The following is a 2,450-nucleotide window of genomic DNA, read 5'->3' on the forward strand; positions in this document are numbered from 1 at the left end:
CTATGAGACTTACTTCTAGCTTTGCATCAATGCAAAGGATAGTAATGGCCTGTACAGCTGGCACTAAATACCCGCGTGTACTGCCTGTTAGAGCTTGTAATTAACCGAAGATTGATCACTTCTACATATGGTACCAAACTCAATGAAAGCTAAGAAAAATTAACAAAATATAGCACATTTTAACCCCTAGTTCCCACATGTTGTAAGTTCCAACATAAGAGGTGTGTACCCTGTTGCAGTGTCTTTGTTTATACTGGGATAGCAGTATGAATGGGTGCTGCTGCACAGCTCAAATCATGTTAATTCGCGTCAGTAACTGAAGCCGGTAACTGAAGCCGGCGGTTAGGGATACTCTTTACGTATTTGCGGGATTGCCACCGGGGCGGTCGTGGCTGCAAATCATGTTGATTCGCGTCAGTAACTGAAGCCGATAGCTGAAGCCGGCGGTTAGGGATACTCTTTACGTATTTGCGGGATTGCGACCGGGGCAGCCATGACAAGGCAGCGTATCAGCAACGTGTCGACCCTTGCGCCGTACTGAGCTACGAGAGGTTCTGCCAGGAGGTCGAGCTGCTGCAGAGGAGGTCGCACGAAGTGGCGAGCGATCAGGACGCGGGGGATACGAAGCCGGTGGCGACTTGGGAGTGGAGACACGGCAACCGACAGGTAACATGCGCCGTTAAAATCCTCTTAGTGCTGGAGTTGGCATAGGATTGATCTTTGATGCGATGTTGAAGCACTTGGATGGAGACTCGTACCTGTCTCAACGGGAAATGTGCGGCAATTAGGACGCGATGAAGATGAAAAGAGTGGGAAGGAGCTGACTGGGGACATTGACGAATTGCTGTTGGATGAAGAGGTGGGCTAGACATTCTACCTTCACCACGGGAAAGATACTAGATGTTTACAGTTGTGACTCACATCGTATCTTGCTATACTGCTTAGGGTATCATGACGGCTGATGACGAAGCTCATACTACGTTGCAGTCTCCAGACGTTGAGACTGCTCTACTTGAGTTCCATATCGTCTACCACACAATCTACCAGACCCCATGTGCTGTACTTCCGAGCAGTATGAGTCGACGGAAGGCCACTGCCGCTCTACCTAATCACCCAGGACGTTGAATTCCCTGGATCCAATGGCGGTACGTCACTGAAGTGATGTTGACGTACGACAACGCAGCACTGAAGCCTATGAATGTGAAGGGCAACAAGACCGCCAGAGGTATCGGCAAGAGCGGCGTCAATATGGGTAAGGGACTGACGTTGAACGGCGACAATATTATCCTGTAGAATATCCACATCACTGAGCGCAACCGACACGTCGTGTGGGGCGGCGATGCGAGGCTCCAACAACGCCAACACGATTATCAACATTATTTGGATCGACCACGTCAAGGTTTCTCATGTGGGTCGTCAAATGCTCGTGTCCCGAACAAGGCTGGTGTCGCCACTATGACTGTCAGTAACTCGGACTTTGACGGAAACACCGACTACTCGTCCACGTGCGACGGCCACCACTACTGGACCTTTCTGTTCTACGGCCGAAACACCGGCGTCAGCATGTTTAACAACTACGTGCATGGAACTTCCGGTCGGTCTCCTAAACTAGGTGGCAACAAGAACGAACACATCGTCGCTAACAACTACTGAGTCGTCTCTCAAAGGCTGGTAAGTACGTTATCTACAGCAACCTTTGGAACAAGAATGCCGCCACCTCCGGCAGTCAATGCACAGGCGTCGACAGTGTGGATCCAATGGCGGATCCCCGTGCACTTGAGCTGCAGCAATGGTACGCCTGTTTGCCTCCCGATCATTCTTTTTCTCGTCTTGGCGTACACTGAGAACTAGCGTACCCTGGGCGGGTTTCAGTTCATTGCTGCTCTTTACTACATTTTAGGCGGTTAACTCAAAATACACCCTGCGTTTGCTATCCCAGCCAAGCGTAGCCCTAGTGTTGGAACACTCAACATAAATGATTTTTTTACTTGAAGTTTGTATTGCACATCTGTCATTCATCCTCGTTTAATGAAATTGTAAATACGAATGTCGCTCCTTGTGTTTGCCTCCGTTCCGCTCGCCACGGGCTCGCTTCACTACTCGCACGGTAGGTTGGCAGATTGTGGCTCAGGCGGGCCCAAAGGCCCGCAGGGTTGCAGAAGGTGCCGATTTGGGCGCCCGGCAGCTTTTAGGCCAATGGGGGCCACCTTCGCTGCGCTCGGCAGCCAGTAGAAATATTTAAATAATTTTATCCAATGGTTTGTCCGGAAAAGCGTGACAGGCACGACAATTTAGTGTGACGGACAGACAGGTTGCTGCAATAGATGTTTAAGACTAGCCGTTCGCCGCCGCTACGCGGCGGAGTGGCATGCTTTGTTGGAGATGAGGTGGCCGCAAATTTAAGTGCCTCTTGGTGTCGCGTACTTTGTGAGCGTCGTTCACCCCAGTAG

The 2,450-nt window shown here is 50.6% G+C and overlaps 1 protein-coding gene across 1 annotated transcript; it reads left to right on the top strand.

Moving 5' to 3' along the window:
- Positions 1–1,139: 1,139 nt before the first annotated feature.
- PITG_20992 (polysaccharide lyase, putative) lies at positions 1,140–1,653 on the top strand (the record flags this gene model as incomplete). The annotated part of the gene is made up of 2 exons (XM_002895114.1): positions 1,140–1,145; positions 1,294–1,653. The coding sequence occupies 2 exons, from the start codon at positions 1,140–1,142 to the stop codon at positions 1,651–1,653; spliced, it is 366 nt and encodes a 121-aa protein (XP_002895160.1).
- Between the last annotated feature and the right edge of the window lie 797 nt (positions 1,654–2,450).

This window comes from Phytophthora infestans, genomic scaffold (genome assembly GCF_000142945.1).
Source record: "Phytophthora infestans T30-4 supercont1.251 genomic scaffold, whole genome shotgun sequence".
NCBI classification, from domain to species: domain Eukaryota; phylum Oomycota; class Peronosporomycetes; order Peronosporales; family Peronosporaceae; genus Phytophthora; species Phytophthora infestans.